Raw genomic sequence first — 25,996 nt, forward strand, 5'->3', positions numbered from 1 at the left:
TCAATACAGATATGCGGGGGACGTATTTTACACAGAGGGTGGTGGGGGCCTGGAATGCACTACCAAGCAAGGTGGTTGAGGCAGACATGCTAGGATAATTTAAGACTTATCTAGATAGCCACATGAACAGACTGGGAATAGAAGGATACAAACGGATGGTCTAGTTAGGAACACATGATTGGTGCAGGCTTGGAGGGCCGAAGGGCCTGTTCCTGTGCTGTATTGTTCTTTGTCCATATGTGTGCTACAAAAATGCCATCAGATAAAATAGCTGATCATTAAAAGGTTCTCTCATTCCCATGTTCTTCATCATTCATTTAATCTTGGTCCAAGTCCTGCAAATCCAGCATTTGAAATCTCATATTTCTCATTAATACCAAAACCACATTTTATCAAAGATTTTCCTTGTGTAATAGCCTTGTCATGTTCAGTCCTCCGGTACAAGAGTGTTTTAATAAAACAAAGGAAAGGCTATGTCCATGGCTTAAAACAAATCGAGGCCTGGGCTCCGGACCTACAGGACCTGTGGTCCAGGCTGTAAATGCAGGTTTTAAACTCCCGCCACTGGTCTCTCATTGAGCAAGCTCCTGCTCGCTCAATAGGAAACACATATTCCACGAGTCCATGGGGAGATCTAATAATGACGCCCAATGTCCTTCATGACCACTATAACACCTTGCTTAACCCAATGAGATTCACAGAGAGCTTTTTTTTTTATATAAAAGAAGTGGGTTTGAGTGGAAAGAGGATTAGAGGTGACACAATAATAAGTTGGTACCAATTGGTTTGGTTTAGTTGATAATATTCTGAATTAAATGATTAAGGATACAAATCTTACTACAGGATATAGTGGAATACTACGACAGTGCTATACTGCATTGTCCAACATGGCATCTCATAGAAATTGCTGGTGCAATATGGATGCAAAGAATGACCCCTGCACTGGAACAGGTAGACCAGAGGCCCAATCAGAATTGGACTGGAGGCTTCATTTATATTAGGCCAAGAAGCTGCAGATGCCTACTGTGTTTTTCCAAGCAGCTCACTGCCAAAGCAAACATAGTAGCATTTTATTCTTAGCTATGTGTAGATCCTGGAAGCTGAAGATGGGGTGGAGGAGCAGATGGGGTGCAAAGTGTCTCCTGGTCATCCTAGCTTCTCCTAAAAACAATAACTACTTCCATTGGCAACCACAAGGGTAGGAAATGGATCCAACACCAGTTATGCTCATCACTATAAAGGGGTTCTTTAACAGCTCTCATGTCTCAGGAGTATAGCATATGTAATATGGCTATATCCAGCCAGGACATTTAAAAATGTCAATGTCCATGAGTTTAGCAGTGGGGCTACACCTGTGCAAAATTGCTCGCAGCTATCCACAGCTAAATTGATATGCTTTACACCCATTTTGTGCCTAAAAACAATATTTACACAAGAAATAAGAAATAGGAACAGGAGGAGACCATATGGTCTGTTGAGCCTGCTCTGTCTGCCATTCAATACAATCATGGCTAATCTTTGGCTCTCCATTTTCCCACCTGCAGTTGATTCCGAGGCACCAAACTCCTTGTTTAATATATTCAACGTATCTACAACCCTCCGCAGTAGAGAATTCCAAAGATTCATAATCCTTCGATGGGGAAATTTCATATCTCGGCCCTAAATTGGCTAGCTGTAAGAAGACAGAGGGTGGTGGTTGATGGGAAATGTTCATCCTGGAGTTCAGTTACTAGTGGTGTACCGCAAGGATCTGTTTTGGGGCCACTGCTGTTTGCCATTTTTATAAATGACCTGGATGAGGGCGTAGAAGGATGGGTTAGTAAATTTGCGGATGATACTAAAGTCGGTGGAGTTGTGGACAGTGCGGAAGGATGTTGCAGGTTACAGAGGGACATAGATAAGTCGCAGAGCTGGGCTGAGAGGTGGCAAATGGAGTTTAATGTGGAAAAGTGTGAGGTGATTCACTTTGGAAGGAGTAACAGGAATACAGAGTACTGGCTTAATGGTAAGATACTTGGTAGTGTGGATGAGCAGAGAGATCTCGGTGTCCATGTGCATAGATCCCTGAAAGTTGGCACCCAGGTTGATAGGGTTGTTAAAAAGGCATACGGAGTGTTAGCTTTTATTGGTAGAGGGATTAAGTTTCGGAGCCATGAGGTCATGTTGCAGCTGTACAAAACTCTGGTGCGGCCACACTTGGAGTATTGCGTACAGTTCTGGTCGCCACATTATAGGAAGGATGTGGAAGCATTGGAAAGGGTGCAGAGGAGATTTACCAGGATGTTGCCTGGTATGGTGGGAAGGTCTTATGAGGAAAGGCTGAGGAACTTGAGGCTGTTTTCGTTAGAGAGAAGAAGGTTAAGAGGTGACTTAATAGAGACATACAAGATGATCAGAGGATTAGATAGGGTGGACAGTGACAGCCTTTTTCCTGGGATGGTGATGGCTAGCACGAGGGGACATAGCTTTAAATTGAGGGGTGATAGATATAGGACAGATGTCAGAGGTAGGTTCTTTCCTCAGAGAGTAGTAAGGGTGTGGAATGCCCTGCCTGCAAGTAGTGGACTCGCCAACATTAAGGACATTTAAATGGTCATTGGATAAACATATGGATGATATTGGAATAGTGTAGATTAGATGGGCTTTAGATTGGTTTCACAGGTCGGCGCAACATCGAGGGCCGAAGGGCCTGTACTGCGCTGTAATGTTCTATGTTCTAAATATTTGCCCCTTATAAGGCTGCACCCATGTTTTAGATTTCCCAGGCAGCGGAAGCAATCTTTCAGTTGTCAATCCCCCAGAATCTTGTATGTTTCAAAAAGATCATGCTTACATTCTTCTAAACCATAGAGAGCATATGCCCAATTTACTCTCTTTCTCATCATAGAACCAACCTCTCATCCAAAGAACCAATTCAGTGAAACTCTGTTGTATCTCTAATGCAAATGTGTCTTCCTTAAATGTGGAAAATAAAACTGCAGAGTATTCCAAATGCCGACACACCAAAGCCCAATAATTGTAGCAAGACTTCTTTATTCTTGTATTTCAATTCCCTTACAATAAAGGCCAATATGGCATTTACCTTCCTCATAGTTTGCTGTACCTACATGCTAACTTTGTGTTTCTTGTAAGAGTACATCAAAGTCCACCTGAGCATCAACTTCCTAAGTTTCCTTAAAAAAAATCTGCTTTTCCATTCTTATGACCAAAATGAATAACTTCACAGTTCCCCACATTATACTCCCATTTGTCACCTTGTTTCCATTAACATAATCTATCCATATCCCTTTGCAGATTATTTGTGTCCTCCTCACAGTTTAAATTCCTATCTAGCTTTGTATCATTAGCAAATTTTGATCCATCACTCTCTCTCTCTCTCTGTCCAAGTCCGTGGATCACCACCTTGACATGGTGGAGAGGCAAGCGTGCACTGACAATCACTTCAGTGATGCTATCAGAAGCTCCTTTGCTCAAAAATTGACCTAAAGCACCATAAACAAGGTTTTATTTCCTGCTGCGCTCAAAGTTCTGGAGCTAATTTTAAATCCATTTTGAACCAGTGTAATTGCAGTAAATTTTCATGTATTGCTGTTTAGCCTAGCAGCAGAGATAAGATTCGTTCAGGCACAGGGTTCGATAGGTGGTTGTAAAAGATCACAGAAATTCAGTCAGTGTAATTACATGCATGGCTCATACACTCAATTTTTCTTGATCTTTTACGCTTTACGCCTCAATTACAGATGTCTCTGGATGCAAATACATGACATTTGTCTCCATAATGCTATTTCTTGGTATCTGTGAAACAAAAATGTACTTCAAATTACGAATAAAATTTAAGCATCAAATGAAACGGATGCTTTTATTTCAAACAAAACGTAACTTTCACAAGTCTGAGCAAACTGACAAAAACAAAGTGTACAAATATGACAGAAATCACAGCTACGTAAATGGATTTATTTACTCAATCGATTAACTTCCCACATCACCATTAAGCATTTCAGCAATGTGTACAAAGACCAATAACAGCTGCAGATTTTCATTTCAAGACTCTAACATAAAATTTTATGCATTCAACATTAATAAAACTTCATACATAGAAAATCCAGATCAGTGACATTTACTTTTAAGAAGACAACAACTCTTACATTTTGAAACAGTTAAGTGTACAGTTAACTATGCATGTGCTTTATTCTAAAATAATGTTTCAAAGGGAGGGTTATTTAAAAAAGTTGCAAATGGCATTTTTTTTTTTAAAGTCCTAAATCACAGTCTAAGTAAGAAGTAAATTTCTGGCTCACTGACGGTGCTGGGTTCAGTTTGCAAAATTGAGTTGTCAGTGTAAAAGTTGTCAAGGTACCTATGATGTAGTGTACTACAAGAACCTTCAGGAATACCTCGGCCTTCCAATCCTTCCTCTTCGAGCTGGTTCAGGTATCCAGCAATGTAGGAACCTGTAGAGTGCCTATTAACTGTATGGTGCTGTATTGGGGGTTTATTTCTTAAAACCACACCACCAGAAAATCTATGCTTGTTGGCTTCTTGAATTTGCTTTGCCCTGTTGGCAATGTAACGCACTCTGCTCTGGCTCCTCGATGAGAGCTTTCTTACTAGTCCCCGTTGGAAACCGGATTCTGGCCTTATACCTGAAACCTGGGTTACTTGATTTTCCTCCTGTTCTAATGATACAAGTTTGCGCAATTGCTCTGTTAAAGCATCTGCAGGCTGTGGCACATTTTTAAAGGAAGATGTTTGTTGATCTTTTATACGTGGCACAATAAAACCTTTGCTAATGAACTTGTATTTGCTTTCAAAGGTGCAGCCTATGTCCTCGGAAGTTAGATCACCAAGACTCTTGGATTTACATGTGTTCGGTTGATTTGCTGCAGTAAAACAATGGATGTCTGTTGAGGTTCTGCATGTAGCTGAAGGCGGTGGATTCCAATTATTTGTTTTAGAAGTACACAATGCCGCCTTTTCATCTGCAATTGAAACTGGCAAGTCCTCCAAAAACATGCAGTTTCTTACGTTTTCACCATCCATGTGGCCCAATGGATAATAATTCCAAGCTGATGGGGAATTTTCTGGGCCCATGTCTTCATTACAGTTTTCTGTGGCTGTCATTGTAAACTCAAATTCATCCATTTCTATCAAACTACTGCCAACAGAATCTATCGGTGCAGACACATTAAGAACTGTATCATCAGCTGCCGTACCTGTGGCAGCTGTACTATCACATTTAGTGTGATCATCCATCGAGCTACAGGTTACGTCACAGATAGATGCATTTACATTTATAAAAGTATTTGTATGGCTATTCAAAGGATTTAAGGTTTTATTTAATGCTACCTCCAAAGTTCTATCAAATGTATTTCCATTTCTAGTGTTTTGCAAGGAAATTGGAGAGAGAACTTCCTCATGAATTATGGTATACGTGGAATGGTCTGATGTTTCAGGGCTAGAGAAGACTGTAGTATCTGCTGTAACATCCAAACATGGTTTCTTGTTTTCAACGTTCTTACAAAGTGGATCTACAGGTGCACTCATTTCTAAGCCACAAATATGTGACAGTCCAGACATCATGCTTAACGTATGACTGCCGGTTCCCTGAAAACTGGAAACCATGGTCAGATTGGTTCTGTCAGCTGTTGTTTCAAACTGTGAAATGAGTGCTGAAATGGAACTGCCAACTCCACTTTCACTGGACAAGGACATGGCATCAATCAGATGAGAGACTGTGCTGTCAGGAGTCAAAGCTAAAGATTGTGAAGCATCAAAATTGTTGACAGGGACTGGTGAACAAATGGAAGACATTGTGAGGTAATGCACCTTATTGTTGGATTCTATTTTTCCAATAGTTTCTTCAGCTTCTACAAGCTTTGTATTGCAAAATGGAGCTGAACCAATTTCCCGATTTGGTTCCTGCTGTCGCTCAGTGAGATCCTGTTCTTGTATCAGGTTTTCTTTGGTCAGCTGACACAAAGTCCGATTAGCTTCAAATTGGAACTGTTCATTTTTGTGCAAATGTTCTTCCTTACGTACCTCATCAGATTTAGCATGATGCTGCCCTTTGAAGGAAAGATTTTCAAAGCAGCTATGCTCATGTTTTGGAATGTTAGATGAAAAGTCTTCTGTATTTACAGATAATACTTTAGAAATATTCCTCGTCAAGTCTTGTGATTGAGATCCACAAAATTCATTGGCAGCAGTTAATGGAATACAGTGAGGTAAAATAAAAGATGATTCCACATGGTTGTCTTCACTGCACTTTTTACTTGAGCTTTTGTTAGTTTTTGTTCCTGCAAAACAAATCAGCAGAAAGTGAGTTTTTGAAGGAAGGCCCATAATTTTACATTTGTTTAATGGTAACCTTTTCATTTCTGAATCAGTTGATGGATTCGGGTCTCACTCCAGACAGTGTCAGCAAGTGAAGCCAAGAATATGGCCTCTAAATAGCTGGCTTTTTGCATCTAGATGGAATGACCACTGGTCAGTGGTAGAATTCCCACTTGTGCGACAGAAGGGGTCAGTTTGAGCTCCAGGCCAGACAATGTCACAGCACTGGTTCTAAATGTTGGACTGGCTTCTGGTTGGGAGCCACTGGCTGGGCCAGCATTTATTGCCCATCATGCTGGGTCATTTCAGAGAGCAGTCAAGAGTCAACCACATTACTGTGGGTCTCGAGTTCTTTGTAGGCCAGACAAGGTAAGGATGGCAGATTTCCTTCCTTAATGTACATTAGTGAACCAGATGGGTATTAACAACGATAGACAATGGCTTTCAAGGTCATTATAGATCACTAGATTGTGTCCAAGGATGTGCATTTTAGGTTGATTGGCCATGCTAAATTGTCCCCTAGTGTCAGATGGATTAGGAGGGTAAATACATGGGGTTACAGGGTCTGGGTGGGATTGTTGTTGGTGCAGGCTCGATGGGCTAAAACATGGCCTCTTTCTGCACTGTAGGAATTCTATGATCTGACAAATGTGGACAATGGCTGCAACAAACATCCTCCCTCTTCCTCCCCACCATTGTAAGAGGTAGATGGGTTTCTTTAGTCTTAGCCAACAAGTTCAAATGATAAATATTCACATTCATAAGTATAAATTTAAATTCCCTACATAATTTGAGTGGTTTTAAAGGGTGGCAAGAATTATTGTCCAATTTGTGTATGAAGTAAATGTTTCTGACCTTGGATATTACCAATTTACTCTCAGCATCCTGAATGCAGATCTGTAGGATGTAAGTTGCAACTCTTCACTGCAACTCATTCATCCCTACTTGATCCTTTCACTGAAGACATCTGTTTTTAACAATCACACGAGAAAATGTATGGAGATGTAGGTTTCATGAAAGTATTTTTAAATACTTGGAGCGAGGAAGAGAAAAAAAGTTATTGATGAGGTCCTTCACTGAACTTCATCATATGTTTCAGTTTAAATTTAGTGACATTTCAAATCTGAAAACAGCAAAGAAAAGAAATTTATGAAATACAGTCTTGATTCTTATCAGTGAAGCACCTTTCTCAAAGTTTAGATTTACCTGCAGAAGTTTCCTAGTCAGTTTTGAACTACAAAGAAACAGGACAGTGAAGACAGAACAAAAATAGAAACAATTTTGTTAAAATAATTCTCAAATCAGATCCACATTACAGAATTTCAAAAGAAAGCAATTTAATCAAAGGGAAGAACACAATTGGACCATTAAATTTAAGATACAGAAAATGCTTCATAAACAACATTCACTTTTGTCAGGGATCATATAGATATTTTTCATGCATTTATTTATTTTCAATTTAAATTTGCCTTCCTAAAAGAGACAAAACTAAATGCTGATTTTTAAAAAATTGATGCAGCTTGCGAGGCTATATCATGGACTGTTTGAGTGTTTTGATAAGACTGTGGCAATAATTCTGTGTACAAAGATTCTTTATAAATTCTTTATACAGCAAGTTCAGGTGAAGGCGGCAAAAGCAAAAAAATATAAATAATACATAAATGTAGATAGGGTTCAGACAATGTGTCATCAGATAACCTTTAGCCAAAGAATGCAATGAATTCAAGAGGATTCCATATCATTCTCCATCAAGAGGATGATGGAATTAAGGGATTTGAAAATAAAATATTTCTTGCTTGTATGGTTCATATAAAGAAGTCAATTTGTTAAAGAAAATAACTTGCCATGACTTACTAAAACACTTATCACCTCATTTGTCTATTTGCTTACATTAAAAGGCAATTACTTCACTTTATGCCTCTACAAAATTTTGTATCATCAATATCTTGAAATTGTCTTCTATCTGAATATTCAACATGCTAAATATGAAACGGCTACTGAACCAAATCTAGAAAATCAATTATACCCAGAACCGGGCTTGCAGGGGCGAGGACATGCCCTCTACATGCCATATGGGTCACAGCACCCATATTAGGTTGGTGCTGGCAGGCCATGATAACAGTAAGAGTTTTAACAACACCAGGTTAAAGTCCAACAGGTTTATTTGGTAGCATATACCATTAGCTTTCGGAGCGCTGCTCCTTCGTCAGATGGAGTAGATATCTGCTCTCAGATATCCATTCCATCTGACGAAGGAGCAGCGCTCCGAAAGCTAATGGTATATGCTACCAAATAAACCTGTTGGACTTTAACCTGGTGTTGTTAAAACTCTTACTGTGTTCACCCCAGTCCAACGCCAGCATCTCCACATCAGGCCATGATAAACCAGGCATTCAGCCAGTCATACGCACTTTTTAATGGCTGCAGGCTTGTCCAAGGGTTGGGATCTTGAGCTTCACTGACACAACTTAGTTGACATTTCTTAAAAGGAACATGCGTCCTGGTTGCAGACAGCAGGAATTATTTGCAGTGGAGAGTTTAGTGCAAGTATAAAGGGTGCATTCAGATTCTCTGAAGCTGTATTCAAAATCCAGGTCCCGACAGTGGGCAAGGGGAAAGAGCAAGGGGCAGAAACCTTTCCAGGCAAAACCTCCGCTGCAGTGGGAAGTGGATGCTGAGGAGCAAAACGCCAGGACTATGGCTCCCAAGGATATGGCTGCAATGCAGGAAGCAGTTCAATAGCACAATCAGGATTTTCATAGTAAGAATTTTGTTTCTCATAAAAGGTCCCCTTTAAAGTTTTTCAGCCAATTATTTTTTCAGTGTGTGGTCCTTTTGAATTGCTTTGAATGCAATTGTGGAATTATTCTGCCTGTGCAGCACCATCTGGTCTACACACTTGTGCAGCTTAGCAAGAACATTGCTTCCAGCTCTCCTACTATTTCCTCACCTGCAATCTCAATACTGCTCTCCCTTGCTTCCCTCAGTCCTCTACAATCACTGCACCACACTATATTCCAGCTTCTCTTCTGCTCACATAGTTGCACTTTCATCACTATTACAATTCTCACTTTCATAACTCAGATCTTACAAACTACATGCAAACTACCTGACCATGACAGGCACCTTCTTTAAATACTTGGTCATGTTTCTCATGACAGAATGGGATGCCAGTTCTGCAGCTATGCCTGGGGTTGCTGACAGTGTCATGAACCACTTCTGAAGGCCTTTGTTTCACAGTGGCATGATATCCTGAGTTGATCAAAGACAACACAAAGGGCTGGTACAAACTAAATGAATTGTGAGTACTCTCAACAAACTAGACACAGAATTGTAATGATGCTCTGCCTATGTACACAAATCAGCTGGGCACAGAGGAAGTGGAATCCTTTTCTATTCAAGATGATGGAGGTCAAACAAGACACTGTTGGTGCAATTTACAATAATTTACACCTTGGGAAACCTGCAATAGAGGTGAAACCTTGTGTCTTTTCACCCTGCTTTCACTCTGTGCATTGAGAAAATAATGTAGCTGATCCACTTGGTACAGACAGCCTCAGAGACCTGTCATTTACAACACTGAAGTGTAAATCAGTAGATGTCGCTGGTGTCACCTGCTGCAGTCTGGAATGACACCGTGACACAAAGCTTAAGGGCCATAGTGACTTTAACAGCTACAGGCAGTGCTGTTCATGCTTTGGTTTCAGTCCTGAGTTTTGACTCAAACAAGTGACATAACTCGGTGATAAATTTCCGAAGTGATGATGCTTCAAAATTAAGAATAAAGACCTGCTGTGGGTATGGCCTCCTGCTCACTCCGGTCATTTTGACAGCTCCCCCACTTATCTCCAGCCCTGAAGATGGATCTACAGACTACCCATGATTGCAGGAAAATTCTTTTGGGGGACAGTTCAATACCAGCAAAATGTGTCAGATCACATATCAGTTGTAGAAGGTGGAAAATATGCCAAATCTACCTGCAACAATCCCCTCCTTCCACCACAGTAGTTAGCCAGAAGCCTAAAATGAAAAACCTGCACCTAACCTGTATGTAGTGAGTGAACCCTTTAAATAAACATGCTAAACAATCCATTCTGCCTGTTAACTCACTCAAGGGGTATCACATGACAAGTCTCTTCTCTTTCTTCAAAAGTTCATCTTTTACATGCACTAGATCTGTACTGGAGGAAAACCAACTTGTGTAAATCCTTCTACTACTATGTTAGTCAGGTGAATTTTGCCTCCACCAGTTTTGTATAGAATGCATCATTCTGAATGCCAATATTAATTAGTTAGGAGGATTGGCCGTGCTAAATGGCCCCTTAGTGTCCAAAGATTTGGAGGTTTGGTGGATTAGCCATGGTAAATACGCAGGTTTACAGGGATAAGGCATGGAGGGCCTGGCTGGGATGCTCTTTTGAAGAGTTTGTGCAGACTTGATGGACCAAATGGCCTCCTTCTGCACTGCAGGGATTCTATGATATGCTACTGTATGGTAATTATTTGACCCCAGTTGCCCTGAAGCAACCCATTGGCTGCCCTGTCCCTACATGTCTTCAGAAGTCACTCTCACCTTATCTCTGGCATTCAGCTCTTTTGTCCATGTTTGAACTAAGGCTGTAATGAGGTCGAGTGGCCCTGGCGGAACACAAACTGAGTGTCAGTGAGTGGGTTATTGCAACTGCCGCTTGATAGCACTGTTGATGGTCCCTTCCATCACTTTACTGATAATCAAGAGTAGAGTGATGGAGTGGTAACTGGCTGGGTTGAATTTGGTCTTTTTGTGTACAAGACATACCTGGGTATTTTTCCACATTGCTGGGTAGATGCCTGTGTTGGAGCTGTACTGGAACAGCTTGGCTAGTGGCACGGCAAGTTCTGGAGCAGAAGTCTTCAGTACTATTGCCGAAATATTGTGAGAGCCCATAGCCTTTGCAGAATCCGGTGCCTTCAGCTGTTTCTTGATATCATGCGGAGTGAATCAAAATGGCTGAAGTCTGGCATCTGTGATGCTGGGGACCTCCTAAGGAGGCCGAGATGGATTATCCACTCGGCACATCTGACTGAAGATTGTTGCAAATGCTTCAGCCTTCTTTTTTGCTCTGAGAACAAAGCTTTTTATAGACACAAACTGGGGGTCAATGGACCAGAATAGGAGTAACTTTGCTGTGGGTATCTTGACACATCTAAGTTGTTTCCCTTTCTTTTGTATGATGTAAGAAAATCCTATTTTTGTTATTGATAAGTAATAAACACTCTAAAATGTCATCTTTATAGAAAGAATCATATTCCTGTTTGCACCACTACTTAAAAAATGTAATTTTGCATTTTTAGAATTCTGTATTTGCCTTACCAGAGCTATCTTGATTTTCATCAACAGGTGGCGTTATTTCTCCATAAAGCAATTTATCGACTGGCATAGAAGCAGGCCGTGTTTGGAGTTTTTTCATTCCACACCTGCTGCGAGTTTCTTGCCTGCTGCACTCAAGAGGATCGGATTCTTTTGGCTTCAACTCAGTGCATGTTTCCAAAAGCACACTTTTGCTCTTTTTGCCTCCCTTTGTAGGTGCACTGGCAGTGCGGCGTAGAATGCGATTCCCAAACGATTTCTTTTGTGTAAAGTTGCCACGGTTTTTGTTTCCAGAGGCATTCTTGGTGTTTTTGTTAAATAAACCTTTCAGTCCCATTAGTTGCTGCATCTGGTGGTTAAAGCATTAGTAACTCAAATCAGGAGAATTGACTAATTTTTTTTGAGGGATTTTATATTCCTGATGTTGAACATGCTGGTATTAGATTTTTTCATACATCAGGGAAAATCTGAGCAATTCTACTCCAGGCATGCTAATTAATAAATACAGTTCACAATGCCTGGTACACACTACTATGGAAACTTAAAAATATTAAGTTGTACATTTTAAATGGTTATTTACAAAATTGGAAATGATTTCCATTTGTTTCACAATTGTTTACAATGGTCTTTTAAAGTTTTTGATTTATTTCAAATCAAGGACTAAATAACCCTTAAAATAACACATTGAATCAAATGAAAACAAAATGATCCATATTGAATGTTGTAATGACAACAAAACTGTCAGCATCACTGTTGCTACTGTATAAAATGGGCAATCACTTCTGGTGTTCACAGATAGACAGTGAAATATAGAAATCTGGAAGCTTCTGTCAACGATGCCCTGCTCCAATTTTATAGATTTGATCAATACAGAATAAGTGATCCCACCTGAACTTCAACCTTGTAGGCACTATTCTCACTCAAAAGTCTTGGTGAATGAGGTGTAACTGAGTTTTTGACAGGTTAAATACCCATGAATTCTCTGGAAAGATCAATATTACTACTGTGGAGTAGCATTTCCTCACAATGTGTAAACATTGGATGATTTTTAAAATAAAAGATAACTCAATTTTAAAGCTTATGATATTTCAGTTTTTACCTTAATCTCAATTATTCTGCTCCCTATAACGTGATTAAAAAGTGATTATGACCCATGCTTTTATTTTCTGGCATTCCAGCTATGAAAATGCTTCATTCTGATTGGTTGATCATAGAAATCATAGAAACCCTACAGTGCAGAAGGAGGCCATTCGGCCCATCGAGTCTGCGCCGACCACAATCCCACCCAGGCCCTACCCCCCACATATTTACCCGCTAATCCCTCCAACCTACACATCCCAGGACTCTAAGGGGCAATTTTTAACCTGGCCAATCAACCTAACCCACACATCTTTGGACTGTGGGAGGAAACCGGAGCACCCGGAGGAAACCCACGCAGGCACGAGGAGAATGTGCAAACTCCACACAGACAGTGACCCGAGCCAGGAATCGAAACCGGGACCCTGGAGCTGTGAAGCAGCAGTGCTAACCACTGTGCTACCGTGCCGCCCATGATCCACCAGCTTATGGCTTTACTCTTATTGGATATCACAGATTCCGATAGATGGTGCCAGATTCAATGTCACACACGAATAGGAGAATTGACATCAAGAGACACTAAATGTTGGTGGGCAGCTTTTCTCGACATCAGTGGCATGCATCTTTTCTTTGCTGCCTGCTGTAATATCCAGGTCCAATATATCAATTTAACATAGTCATCATTTTTTGGCAAGGTCCATAGGCAAAAATGCCTATCATGGACTATCATTGGAACTCTGAGAATAACACTAAGTTGGACTGATTAGGGGCTCTAGTGCAAAGCAAAAGAATGTTTAAGTTTATTTATTAGTATCATAGGTAGGCTTACGTTAATACTGCAGTGAAGTCACTGTGAAAGTCCCCTAGTTGCCACACTCCAACGCCTGTGACTACTAGCAACGTTGATCAGTTTGTCAGAGAACATAACCGTGGGATATTCTTATCACTAGCCAAATACTGTAAATACAAGGCCTAACTAGGCTGATGTGACAGCAAAGCTTAATCATCATCTTAAAGGTAACAGGGATACTTTGTATAAAAGATGTAGGAGCAGAAGCAGAAGCCCATCGAGTTTGCTCTGCCAGTCAACCAGATCCTGATATGATAAATTCACTTTCCTGCCTTATCCCCATAACCCTTGATTCCCTCGCTGATTCAAAATCTATATCACCCTTCCTTGAACATTTTTAATGATCCAGCCTGAGAATTCCTGAGATTCACTACCTCAGAGAAGAAATTCCTCCTCATCTCAGTCTTAAAGGGTGACCCCTTACTCTGAGATTATGCACTCTGGTCCTAGACACCGCCACAAGGGTAAACAACATTTCAGCATCTACCCTGTTAACCTCCCAGAGAATCCCATCTGTCTCAATATCTTCACCTCACATTCTTTTAAACTCCAATGAGTGCAGGCCCTGTCCTTATAAGAAAATCCCTCCATACCTGGGATCAGCCTAGTGAACCTTTTCTGGAGTGTATGCCAGTATATCAGAGCTGATAAGCAGCCATTCCATTCCTAACTATCGCAGGACCATCTCATTTTCAGTGGCACAGTGGATAGCACTGCTGCCTCACAGTGCCAGGGACCCAGGTTGAATTCTGGCTTGGGTCACTGTCTGTGCGGAGTTCTCCCGATGTCTGTGTGGGTTTTCTCTGGGTGCTACAGTTTCCACCCACAGTCCAAAAGATGAGTTGGTTAGGTGCATTGGCCATGCTAAATTCTCCCTCAGTGGACCCAAACAGGCGCCGGAGTGTGGCGGCTACGGGATTTTCACAGTAACTTCATTGCAGTGTTAATGTAAGTCTACTTGTGACACTAATAAATAATCTTTAAACTTTTCTAAATAATATTTAAAACTTGAAGATGATCTGTTACTCATCCAATTTCAATTTGGATTCACAATTTAAAGCTGTCCATTTTCGTCAATAACTTTTCAAGTTAAATTGCCAAAATCTAACTTGCAATTTGCTTTACTCGAAGCTTTAAAATCATGTGAATTCATCTAGTGAGATGTACCTAACATCTAATTTTGTATCTCCAAAGAATACATTCCATACAAACAAAACAGCACTTTGACCAAGAACATTTCCAAATCGGAAATGAAAATAAACAAACCCAAGCAGATTACGTACCTTTCCATAAATGTCATGAATCATCACATGCACAAAGAGTGAAGCTTCTTCCATGCCTTCCAGGTAAACATGCCTATATCCTGTGGAAGGAAGCATTTTGTTCAAATCTCTATGTTACCTGTTGGTCCACAGCAATGTAATAATGAATGGCGTTTTCACAAATGATTTCAAAAGGTGTACTGACCAGGCATGAGAGTACTAAAAGGCACAGTCCTTTGACCAACAAAATCTCGACCAATAGGATCATGATCCCAGACCAGGAACCGAACCAGGGCTATTTCAGGCATGTGGACTGTAAAAGTTATAGTTTCCTCCCAGACAGGATTAAATCCTAAAGATGAGAATCAAATGTATAATTTCACTCCTGTTTGGAACATCTCTTTACATCATATACACACCTTTCTCTGTCATTAACTACATTATTGGAAAATAACCAATATTGCTTTAGAGAATACAGTTAAAGAAATGCAGATGCTGGTACCATTCACCATGTGATGAAAATTGAAATATGGAGTGCAATATTACATATTATGTGTGATGTGTAAAAACTGAAACTTTATTTAGAACTATCCAACAGTATGCAAATTAATCAAAAGTTGACAGTATAAAGCAATGAATGTAAATGTGGCAGATGAGCTGATCCGTACGAGGGAAAGAAAGTGTTTGCACATACACAAAGAGGTATTGTTAATCAACATATAGGGCCCGATTTTACCATTTTCGTTCTAAGTGCTGAATCTGGGCGTAATTCAGATCCGACTTGGAAATCTGCTTTCAGGCGCCCCCATACGCACTCAGCCTGAAAAAAAAATCACCAGTCCCATTCGTGGTGTGGGCGGGGCTTAGCGCGGCCAAAACGATCGGAGCTCTGAACCACGCATGCGCAGTTAGAAACAATTTGAAAAAGCGTGCCCGTGTCAGATCGCTCCCGAGCCGCAGAAAGCGGAGAAAGCGGCCCGGGAGCGAAAAGCAGGAGCGATGGTGCACACACACATCACTGTCCTCCTTATCCTCCACCTCCCCCCCCGCTACCCACACACATCACTGTCCCCCTTATCCACCCCCCCACTACCCACACACATCGCTGTCCCCCTCATCCACCCACCCCCCCGCTACCCAGACCAATCGCCACCCCTGCCCTGCTCCCCCCCACCAATCACCCACAGAGTGGCAGTGGACCCCCTGCCCCCCGCGCCTCCACCAGAGATCCATCTGCCCCCCCACCAGAGATCCATCTGCCCCCCCCCCACCAGAGATCCATCTGCCCCCCACCCCCCCCTTCACCAGAGGTCCATCTGCCTCCTCCTCCCACCAGTGAGCGATCGGGCCTCCCCCCCCACCCCTACCCCCACCAGACAATGATCTTGCCTCACCTCACCCCCCCCCCCCCTCCAGACAACGATCTGGCCTCACTCACCCGCCCCCCCACCCCCCCCGGACAACCATCTGGCCTCACTCACCCTGCCCCCCCCCCTCCCCTCCCCCCCGAGAATGGTCTGGCCTCACTCACTCCCACCCCCCACCCCCAGAGGAACATCTGACCTGACTCCTACTCACCCCCCCCACCAGACAACGATCTGACCTCACTCTCCTCCCCCCCCCAACCAGAGAATGATCAGGCCCGCCTCCCTCCTCCCCCCCCACTGATCTGAGTCAGTGAGCCGTTGGAAACACTGAACGCGCTCTTCAGCAGCTGGAGCGCCCATTTCAGACTATTATTTAGCAGGTCCATTACGGCGCACTTCCGGATTGGCGAACGCGGTGGTAAAGGGGGAAATGCTGATAAAGTTGGGCAGGCAGTTTATTAATTCAATTTAAATGCATGCAAATACATTTAAATCGCCGTTGCACACATTTTGGGCGTGAAGCGGATCGCTGCCATTCCCGGGTTTCGGTAAAGTGGCAATCTGCGTGGACACGGGCACAGATCGCGATAATGGCCTCACACCTGACTTTACCACGTTTTCGCGCCCGCAATGGTAAAATCGGGCCCATAGTGTGGAGCCAGAGTCCCATGCCAGCTGGACTGGATATGGGCTGAAGAATATTAATGAACCAGCTGGGTTACAATAACCCAGCAACCCATCATGCTCTTTTAAAAATTCCTTTACTCGCCCACAAATTACCAAATTTAGTCAATTCTTTATCATGGTGGGATTTGAACTGTCATTTGCTGAGTTACAAATCCATTGCCATAACTGCAACACAATTGAATCCATGGGATCACATGCTCAGGAAGTGATGGGGCTCCCAGGTTCTAAAGCTTTTCCCAATGTATCTTTTACCCCTTCTCCAGAAGATCTCTTCCCTGCAGTGCATGCGTATCGCAGGAATACTCCCCACTGCAATTTTGAGACACCAGAGCCCTACTGTCTAGTACTCTGTTTCCTCGTACTGACAAACCTGCATTCAACCAGATTGTCAGAACTCCATCCCAATGCAATGATAACCTGGAAGCCTTCCACAGAAATTCAGATACAAGCTACGGCTGCCTCCGTGCTCGAGGTCAGAGCACCTTCCCCATCTCCGCTAATTCTTGCAACCTTCCTCTGTTAGTGATGGAAGATGGTAATACCTTCGCAATGCTATGTGAAAATAAATTTGGGTTATACTTTAGCTGACCTGGAGCATGTGTATACTATATTCAGGGTAGTAACTCACAAGGTCAAGGAAGTCATTTTAACACTACCATGTGGCTGAAGAAACCATTTTGTATCCTGTATTAACATGTATGAATAAAAGTTCCGTATTGAGTAGTGCAGTGGTTCCCAACCTTTCTATATGTCATGACATACCTCTGTACGATAAGAAAATTGAGGCGCAACTCCTATTTTCTCTTCCTTCTTCTCTGATTGGGAACTTAGTTTATAAACTTGTCTCTGTCCTGTTGCCTGTATTTTTAATCTCTCCTGTCTCTCTCCCTCATTTCTCCCAGGGTTTTTATGCCCCTTTTGAGTTTTTGATTTTTGTGCAGGCACATGGGACCTTTGCCTTCAGCATCAAGTCCCGTTGGTCATGCGCATGGGTCTGACCAACATAAAAAATCTAAACTGTGCACCTGTGGCTCTTTCCCAGCTAGTGCTGGAGATGCCAACCACACAGAGCTCAAGATGAAGATTAATTTCAGTTTAATTATATGAACTTTGAATCATTTTGAATCGTTTCTTGCGACACACTTGGAGGGGTCTTCACGGCATGCTGGTTGGGAACCAATGGAGTCGTGACCGGTCATGAAACAGGTCACTGGTAAAAGGAATGCACCTTCATGGAGTTAAAATCAATGAAATTGATAATGATATTACAAAGATCCTAGGTTTTTATTTACATATTAATGTATAATCATTGTATAAGTTTTAAATTTTTCTCTCCAAAAGTGCAGTTTTAGCTGGAATTGTGCAAACAATCCTGATTAGGTCAGTGAGCCAGTATGCTATGGTCTTCAAGAGTCTAGCTTCATTCAGGAAGAGTTGATTAATAAGCAGCGAGAATTAATCTCATTGTATTCCTATTACAAGGAGGTCTTGTGGCGTATTGGACCTCTGAGCCCGAAGCTCTGGGTTTGAGTCCCACCCCAGGACTTTGATGGCTAAGGAAGATGCATTCATAATGCAGTTAACAGGTTGCGTATCAACCTGCAAAATTCTTCCAACGCACCAACAGCAGACAGTAAGAGCAGGAGAGTCTCCTGGACAGCCACACTTCGTGTGGAGCTATGTTCCTCGAAGTACAAGTCTGGCGACAGGCTAACGACCTGTCCCAGGTAAAATTCGCTATGGAATCAGATGACAGTCTGCCTTATGCGCCACTAGGTGTGGGAAGAGAGACAAACAATTCCTGTTAGAGATCCTAATAGAGATAGGGGAAAATGATGGCATAGTGCTAACGTCACTGGGCTAGTAATCCTGAGGCTCAGACTAATGCTCTGGGTAACATGGGTCAAATCCTACCACGGCAGTTAGTGGAATTTAAATTCAATTAATAAAATCTGGAGTTAAAAGCTAGTCTCAGTAATAGTTCACTAATGTCTTTTAGGCAAGAAAATCTGCTGTCCTTACTTGGTCTAGCCAACATGCAACTCCAGACCACAATAATGTGGTTGACTGTTAACTGCCCTCCGAAATGGCCAAGCATGCCACCTCGAGAGCAATTACAGACAGTCAACAAATGCTGGCCTTGCCTGCGATACCCATATCCCATGAAAGAATAAATAAAAATGAAATACAGAGGATAGACGGTCTCAAGAAGGAAGATGCAAGTGAAATTTACCTAGCCAATCATTAAATCAATGATGGTCTGACTCTAACATACTATGATCGTCATCGAGAGGTTCTATAAACTTTTGTTGCTAGCCATTGAATAGTTCAAACTAATTTACGATCTTGACAAGTGGGTTCAAGACCAGACCAGCAACTTCAGAAGGTGAATCCTGTGGCCTACACTTCAACAGAATGTGCAACCAGCTGAAGCTAAAAAAGTCATTGGCTCAAGTTGCTAAGTATACATTTTCATCAATAAACTTCCTAAATTTTATGATTCAAAGCATCATGTTTTGCCTTAATTGGTTAAGTCACTTTCAAACAAAAGTAGATTTATCAAGTCACTTACAATTTGAGTATTGCTGAAAAGAAGAGACATGCTATCAAAGCTTTTTGTCTTGCACTCATCAGGACAGATTCGCAAGAATACCAAATCTCAATAACAATTTACACACGAGAAGCATGTCTTCTTTGTCAGCAATCCTCAATACTATACTGCCAAGTGACTATTTGCTTACAATTGCTGGCAATTTGAGTGACTGAAATCAGTCACATTGAGTTGTACCTCTCAAATGGCAACTGCACTTCAATAGAACTGCAATATCCCAGGATCCTAATTTTTTTACCAATTGCTACAAATTCCTATGCTATCTCTCAATTTCTTCCAGATTCAGAAAACATTCTCACTGGGGTGGGGGGCGCGGGGAAGGTAAATGGGGACAGGTTGTAGTTCGCACACCCATGGTTCACGGAGGTGGCTGCACATGTAAATGTGCAGCTGCCGTCAAATAGGCGCAACTGAGATGCCATAAACATGACTCGTGGGTTTTAGACCTATGAGGATAAAGGCCTAAAGTTGTCAAAGTTATTAGAAGAGGTACAGTATTCTTTGAGAGGTGCAGATATGCCTTTGAGAGAAGTGAGGTTCCCTTTGTCAGATGTCACGTGCCCCTTGGGTTTGAGAGTAGATACGGCTGTGCATAGAAAGTGGATAAACACAGTGAAACTATCAAGCTGTCAAATCATTTAAATTCCTAAGCCCCGTGAATTAAAAAAAAATACAGCCTGTGGTTGCTTAAAGATTCATTAGCTGTCTATTGACATAAGCCCAAGGGTTACCTTTATAAGATTTGTGCTGCATTCCACACCCTATCATTTCATAGTGAGGTGGGGAGCTCTGGAAGTTCACACTCCATTGATAGCCTCACGTGCTTATATAGTTTTGATGTGAGGCTATGAAGACAAATATTAGCTTTCATATAGGATCAAATACTCAAAGGAAATGTTTGTTTTTATTAGGGATTGAGTACTTGAATGAATTTAAATGTATTCAGTGAGTTTTTTATTAATGACAGTGTTTATTTTTAAATATAGGGTAGATAAAACAAGGGTAGATGAAACAAAATAAAGTTCAGAGCTCTGCCCATGGTGGACGTGGGCGAGTTGGCATGGCAAATGTAATGGTAAAGAGTGGCAGACCCCAGATGATGATCTTTATTGCAACTAGGAAATGCTTTTGTAAAAGGATATGTCCACAACTTTATTATACACAAACTCTGTTTTTATCCTATGAATTTAAACAGGTGGCAGGACAAACATTTGTGGCTAATTGAACAATGCAGACTTGAGCCAAAGGTGCCGACCACGCCTCTGTTTCTTCATTTATGAAACAGCACCACTTAAGAACATATGTACACAGCACATAAGCCCCAACAACTCACCATTATCATCCACCACTCTGGTCTGTTCCTTACAGCAATCAATTGGTAAACCAATGATTTCCACTTCAACAAAGGGATCAATTATCTGTTGGAGATCAAGCAAGTGAAAAGCATAAACATGTGAATATGTTATTAAGAGTCAGCTGATTTACTTACTCAATTTAAAGAAATAAAACAATAAAGAGAAGAAATTACATATTATATTACAGCAATAGATGCACTGTAGTAGAGACCATTTGTACATGTCACAAGAAACATAACTGTTGGAACCAGGGGCTATATTCCCTCCATTAATTTTAGCAAGACAATAGGTAAAGTATCAACAGCTCAAATGGTTACTATTTTTATTTTACATTTATAATTTGTTTAGTCAGTGTTGCTATTTTTCACGAATGTTCATTTTTTACCTGTTTGTTCTACCTTGTATCAGAGATCTGTGTGGCGACTAGGGGATTTTCACAGTAACTTTATTGCAGTGCTAATGTAATCCTACTTGTGACTAATAAAACTTTAGAACACCTTCCAGTCCTAAATGTACAAAGTGTGAAGAATTGGTATTTCTGGTTATTGTGCACATGTGGTTCGTCTGTACAAGATTTCAAGCAAGCGAAGTGGACCAATGTTGACAGGAGTTATGGGTAAGTGTATAAGAAGAGGAGAACAGGAGAGTGTGCTGATCGGGTGAGATGAAGAGGGGTTGGTGAGACTCGCGGAGTGTAAACACTGACATGGACCATTTGGACAGAACGGCTAATTTATGTACATTCAATGCTGTTTCAGTGAAGAGAAATGATAGTTCTATATCGTTACATTTCAATTTGGTCTCAGTACCAAGGCCAAATCGTTTTGTGGAAACTGAAAAGTAGCCACTGGAATAATTCCATTCTGGAACACACTAGTCCCCTTCACCGGATCAAAATCCTGGAACTTCCTCCCCAACAGCACTGTGGGTGTACCTACACCACACGCACTGCGGCAGTTCAAGAAGGCAGCTCACCACCACCTTCTCGAGGGCAATCAGGGATGGGCAATAAATGCTGGCCTAGCCAGTGACACCCACATCCTTGAATGAATTATTAAAACATTTGTGTTGGATAAGAATACCACCATCACCGTAATTGGAGCTGTGTTGGTAATTCGCCTTAAATGAGAACTTTTTTTGGAAAGATGAATCAAAGTAGGGATTGTAGAAGCATGAATTGTATTTCAATGATTAAAATCTATACCAGCAACCCAGTGAAACTACATTACCTCTCCTCTGTCCCCAAACATGGAATGAGGTGGCTTTGGCAACTGCTGCCCACTGATTATTTTCAGAGTTAGCTGCTTTTTTGGATGGCCATGCAGAGGATCTTCGGAGAATGGATTAAAAACATCTAAAACCGCAATTTAATACAGTTTAAAAAACAGCCACAGGATTTAATTGATCAGCTATGATTTCTTTAAGAGAAACAGATTTCAACTTAACACAACAGCTTGTCAATATTGGTATGCAGGTCAAACTAATTTAGTCGTATGTTGCTTCCACTTGGCACAACTCAAAATGCATCTGCTACAACTATTAAACTCCAATGAGATGCTTGCACATCATCTGCTTTACTACATAAAATGGACTTGGCAAAAATGAGAGACAACCATCCAGAAATTATTGTGCATTAAGTTTTCATCTGCTATTATGTATCTGTATGGGATGCCTCTGCGCAAAACATTAGCTAGATGTTGTGTTGTTTAAAATGGAATTTCATAAAATTATATTAAAATGTTGTTTGCTTTAACTTCTAAAATGAAATCTGAAAAGCTTTGGGGAATCTTAATTCCCACCAAACAAATTCCCACTGAAACTGAAAGAGGAGGGGAATTAAAAAGGAGTGGAAGACTTAACTGCTGCTCTCCACTCAGGCTGACTGCAATATTATATTGCAGTCACCAAAGGACATCCACCTGAAGCTGGCACAGATTGGGCAGAAATCACTGTCTTTGGCCCTCACCACAATCTGTGTGACTGAATCTACGCACCTCCCTAGTAACTGTCTCCAGTTGAATCAGACTGTTCACAACCTGTCTTCTATCTTGACTTCTGCTGAACTTCTGAACCTCCAATTCCTCCCCATCACTAAGACCATTCATTTCCTACTTCAAGACTCTGATCTATGCTTTTTGATACTTTCAGGCTCTGGTCTCCAGCAGTGCTTCTTGCCATTCAGTTTTAATGATCAGGCAGGAGCTTCTTGTCCACTCCTGATAGTTTCTGTCGGAAAGTCAGCCAGTGACACATTAATGAAGCCAGGCCATTAAAATTGGTTGAGCTTCCCAGCTGCCATTCTCAGACAAGCCAGACACTCATTTGGCATAATTCCGAACTGGAGGTTAAAATCAATTCCATTGCTTATTTTAATTCAATTAGTCCTAAACCGTATTGAATCATACAGTGCAGAAGGGGCCCTTCAGCCCATCAAGTCTACATCTACTCGAGAAATACTTGACCTACCACCTAATCTCATTTACCAGCACTTGGCCCATAGCCTTGAATGCTATGATGTGCCAAGTGCTCATCCACATCTTTTTAAAAGGATATGAGGCAACTCGTCTCTACCACCCTCTCAGGCAGTGCATTCCAGACCGTCACCACCTTCCTCACATTCCCCAAAACCTCCTGCCCCTCACCTTGACCCTTCAATGGGGGAACAGCTACTTCTTATCCACTCTGTCTAATACCCTCATAATCTTGATCAGGTTGCCCCTCAGTCTTCTCTGCTCCATTGAAAACAATTCAAGCCTGTTCAACCTCTCCATAACTTAAATGCTCCATCCCAGGCAGCATCCTGTGAATCTCCTCTGCATCCCCTCCAGTGCAATCACATCTTTCCAAAAATGAGGCAACTAGAACTGCACACAGTACACTAGCAGTGGCCTCATCAGAGTTCTATACAACTCCAACATGACTTCTCTGCTTTTGTAATCTATACCTCGATTGATAAATGCAAGTGCCCCATATGCTTATGTTTAGAAAGCGTTGGAACAGAAAAGTAGTCATGGCAGGAATCTTATTAACGGCCAAGGAGTTTTCAGATAGATCCAATTTGTTCAGATTCTTTCAAACATGAGCTAATAGCTCTTGAAGTGCAGACATTAACTGGCCCTTTTTAAAAAAAGATTCTGGTAACAACTCCTGCAGGAGGAAATGAGACAGCTCATTTTTTAAATTACAAAAAACTGATCGCCAGTACAATCAGATTGTACAAACTGTATACAGCAGAAATTAACTACTGTTTTGTTGGCTCTCAGACTCTGTACCTGCATCCCTTTAAAAAAAATGTATCCTTCAGGAAAAATATACGTGTCTGCTTTGTAAACCTGCCTTTATTCATCAAAAGTTATGTTGTAAAATAAAATATTAAAACATATTTTTAATGCCATTTAGTGGTTACAACTCCCCATACGAAGGTGATCATTTTTGCAGCTACCTAGTTTACCCAACATTCACACAGTAACATTTAATTTCAGTAGTCCACAGGAAGTAATATATTTACAACGTGAATTTAACATTGAAAAATATTCCAATACATTTCATATAAATATAATCTGACACAAATTGATACCAAGCCTAAATAGGAGGTGCAATATTAAAAGGGTTGACAAAATTCTATTACTAAGCTACGAAGGGGTACAAAAAAAACTGCATTTAAGGTTATTTTGCTTCAAGTTTATAGATAAATGGAATCTTCTACCACCTATCCTTTATTCTTTAAAAAGGTAAGAAATAGGTGAAAATTTAAATGGCAGAATACCTTGACACATCGACTGAGGTTTTAGGACATACCCACAATTTCCATTCAGTGTAAATAGTGCCCTGTTTAGCTGCATCATTCGACCATCAGACTGGTAATTTAATGCCACTGTGGATACAAACAGAATGCCAGAATCACAAACAGAACATTTCCCTTTTCATTACTTCAATAGCTACTTTCTAAGAATGAAATTGTCTACAGAATAATTGTACAGATTAAGCTGTAGCAAGGCTAAATGTTAAAAGTTAATGCTTTTATTTGGTTCTGAACTAACAGTTCATTTTAACAATTCTGAAATGTCCCAATCGGAAAAATCTGAAAGAAAAAATCTGAAAGAAAAAATCTGAAAGAAACAGTTTGTTCAATCCACCCACCATTAAAAAAATAATAGTCTTTTCTAAAACAGGAGGCGAAGGGACCAAAATATTTAAATTTCATTTTGGGTCAGAAGACATCTGTAATGCATGTGCTGCAATAATTTAGGTAATTTATCAGTTCCAGGAAAGCACCTTACTTTACCCTTTTTCTTTTCTATAACATTAGGTATGGTGGAATTACCAGCGTACATCCTGATTCAGTTAATTCCTTCCCTTTAAACTTGTTTCATCAGCAGCTTCTAATAGGGTTTGTCAGGGAGCAGCAACACAGGAAATAAATCAATACACTCATTTCAATGGCGGTGATTTTCAGGCCCCACCACAATGGATGAGCAGCTCCAGAAAATCCTGCCAGTGAGTGGGGCCTGAAAATCTTGCCCAATATGTCCATCATATTTCTACTCAAAACTTTGAACTCTTGTATCTGTGATGCTTGTGTCTGTGATGCTTATAGGTAACACTGATAGTAAATCCCCTATTTATTTCTAATTGCATTGGAATGTCACATGATGGTTCCTTAAATATTATTATTCTTCCTTTTCCTTTAATGTTGCATTTTTGAAACAGAGTTGGCGAGGTCTTTGCCAGTACTTCCTCTGACATAATGATGAGCATGCTACCAGTTTTGGTCACTTTAAAAGTAAATATTTGGCCTCACCACAGCTTAGGCAAACTGGTGCCAATTTTTACCATTTTCCCAAGTTGGTCTGTTCTGCACACGAATGCCCATCGATGACTTTAGACTTTAAATGCAAGGCATTAATTTTTAATAAAACATTCAAGTTATCTCATAGATGTGAGATGTGTCCAAAGATGTGTGGGTTAGGTTGATTGGTCATGCTAAAATTGCCCCTTAGTGTCTTGAGATGCGTAGGTTAGAGGGATTAGCGGGTAAAATATGTAGGGATATGGGGGTAGGGCCTGGGTGGGATTGTGGTCGGTGCAGACTCGATGGGCCAAA

At 41.1% G+C, this 25,996-nt stretch overlaps 1 protein-coding gene across 1 annotated transcript in view; it reads right to left on the minus strand.

Annotated features, from left to right (window-relative positions):
- Positions 1–4,263: 4,263 nt before the first annotated feature.
- Positions 4,264–25,996, minus strand: part of plch1 (phospholipase C, eta 1) — a 77,641-nt gene continuing 55,908 nt past the window's right edge. Inside the window, exons 16-22 of the mRNA XM_078203612.1 lie at positions 24,659–24,766; positions 22,122–22,246; positions 20,871–20,955; positions 15,078–15,224; positions 14,828–14,973; positions 11,687–12,032; positions 4,264–6,296 (exon numbers count right to left, since the gene is read on the minus strand). Coding sequence (XP_078059738.1) covers positions 4,264–6,296; positions 11,687–12,032; positions 14,828–14,973; positions 15,078–15,224; positions 20,871–20,955; positions 22,122–22,246; positions 24,659–24,766 — 2,990 coding nt within the window. The remainder of the gene's footprint in view (positions 6,297–11,686; positions 12,033–14,827; positions 14,974–15,077; positions 15,225–20,870; positions 20,956–22,121; positions 22,247–24,658; positions 24,767–25,996) is intronic.

Source organism: Mustelus asterias, chromosome 3, assembly GCF_964213995.1.
Source record: "Mustelus asterias chromosome 3, sMusAst1.hap1.1, whole genome shotgun sequence".
In the NCBI taxonomy this organism is placed as follows: Eukaryota; Metazoa; Chordata; class Chondrichthyes; order Carcharhiniformes; family Triakidae; genus Mustelus; species Mustelus asterias.